The following is a 1,852-nucleotide window of genomic DNA, read 5'->3' on the forward strand; positions in this document are numbered from 1 at the left end:
AGTCCCAGACAGTCTCGGGACTCTAGCTTCACTCAGAATTAAACATAAGAGAATGGTTTATACACATTTCATTAAGCCTCTGCTTTTGCTTCTTTTAAAAGAACTCATATGCTGGGCGGTGGTGGCGCACGCCTTTAATCCCAGCTCCCAGAAGGCAGAGGCAGGCGGATCTCTGAGTTTGAGGCCAGCCTGGTCTACACAATGAGTTCTAGGACAGTCAGGCCTATGCAGAGAAACCCTGTCTCAAACAAAAAACATCTCAAATATAACTGAAACACATGAGTGTGCTCTCTGCCCTCTCCCTCAGAAAACAACTGTTCAGAGGATAACAGAAACATGTGATGGAAACGAAAACTAAAGTCAAACACGTATGATAACCCGAAACTAGCAAGCACCAACTGATGTTTAGAAAATCTGTCGCTAAGAAAAGGAACTGTAAAGTTATCTAAATTATTCAATTATTAATAAAATCTTGGGAGTCAGACAGTAGGGCATGAACCTGGTGGATCCAAAAGGCGATGGAGAAAAGCCCAGCTGACCCTCCCTTGTTTTTCCAAGATCCAAATGGGCCAGCGAAAGTCCTAAGCCCCTCCTCCTTTCTCCGTGTCCCTCTCCCCACCTGAGTCCAACAACAGAAAAACCTCTTCGGTTTACTGGGGTCAGCGGAGCAAGGACTCGGTCCTCTGAACCAAGATTGAGTTAATGACAGTTTCGGAGACAGTGAGCAGGGATCTGCTCTGTAGGGGTCACTCACCCGTCTCACTGTGACGGAAAAGCACTTCCCACAGGACATACAGTTTTGTACTTCGTTGTCTTCTGCCCACTTTCTGTTCAATGCTTGCGTGTGTTTGATCTGTTTTTAAAAAGTTTTGATACATAAAATACTAATATTTCGCAGTATAGTGAATTGCTTATTTCTAATTTGTTGAAACAAAAATTTAAAAGTCAGATGCTTTAATTAACTTCCAGTTGTCAAAATAGCTAATTTCTAAATCTGAATGACAATCTAATTGTTTTATTCCTCAGAGACGCTGACAATTACAAAGCTCTGGCAATTTCACATTCACTGTTACAGGAATCAATGTCTCCTCATGCTCTTTTCCTTGACATGAGGTCTTGACCCTGTCCAGGCTGACTTCCACCTCGAAGTAATCTCCCTACCTCTTCCCCCTTAGTGCTGGGATTAAAATCTGCAAGAGCAAGTCTGCTTGAGATCACCTCTTCAGATACTTACCAGTTGGCTTATTATTCTGAATTCCTGAATGTTTCAATTCCCTTCTCTGTGACAATCCATGAATGATGTCACTGTCAGGTGGGAGACATCTGGAATGTCTTATATTTCATATAATCACCCAAAAAATCCATAGGCTATCTCTACATGGATAGTATTTATCTGAAAATATTTCTTCAACATGGGTTTTACTGTCATCGTGGGTTCTGTGTGGTATTCAGTACTGGAGACTGAACTCGGGTGATTGCATATGACAGGCAAATTCTCCACCCCTGAGCTACATTCTCAGCTCTGAAGGCAGGAATATTTTTCCCTGAGAGAAACGGGAGGGGATGGGTGCTGCGCCCAGCAGCAGCACCTTACCTGGAGAGACTGGTTTTCCCGGCCCAGCTCCTGCACGGCTGCGGTCGTGTTGTCCAGCTTCCTCTGCAGCTCCAGAACTCTGCTCTGCAGCTTTTCTATGTCACCTTCTCCTTTAAGGCATCTTACGGGACAGATTGCAAAGAGATCATCAACATTTAAGAAACCAAATTGGAGCACCGGACAGAAATCTCAAGGTCCAAATCAGGAGCAGAAGGAGGGGGAGCACGAGCAAGGAACTCAGGACCGCGAGGGGTACAC

At 44.3% G+C, this 1,852-nt stretch overlaps 1 protein-coding gene across 2 annotated transcripts in view; it reads right to left on the reverse strand.

The window, feature by feature from the left end:
- Eea1 (early endosome antigen 1) overlaps positions 1–1,852 on the reverse strand; it is a 92,739-nt gene that overhangs the window by 3,988 nt on the left and 86,899 nt on the right. Inside the window, exons 27-28 of one of the 2 annotated variants that reach the window (XM_005358135.2) lie at positions 1,595–1,715; positions 755–853 (exon numbers count right to left, since the gene is read on the reverse strand). In XM_005358135.2, coding sequence (XP_005358192.1) covers positions 755–853; positions 1,595–1,715 — 220 coding nt within the window. Of the gene's footprint in view, positions 1–754; positions 885–1,594; positions 1,716–1,852 lie in introns of both variants that reach the window. The other variant, XM_026784507.1, reaches the window with a different exon arrangement.

This window comes from Microtus ochrogaster, chromosome 24 (assembly GCF_000317375.1).
Source record: "Microtus ochrogaster isolate Prairie Vole_2 chromosome 24, MicOch1.0, whole genome shotgun sequence".
Lineage (NCBI taxonomy): Eukaryota > Metazoa > Chordata > Mammalia > Rodentia > Cricetidae > Microtus > Microtus ochrogaster.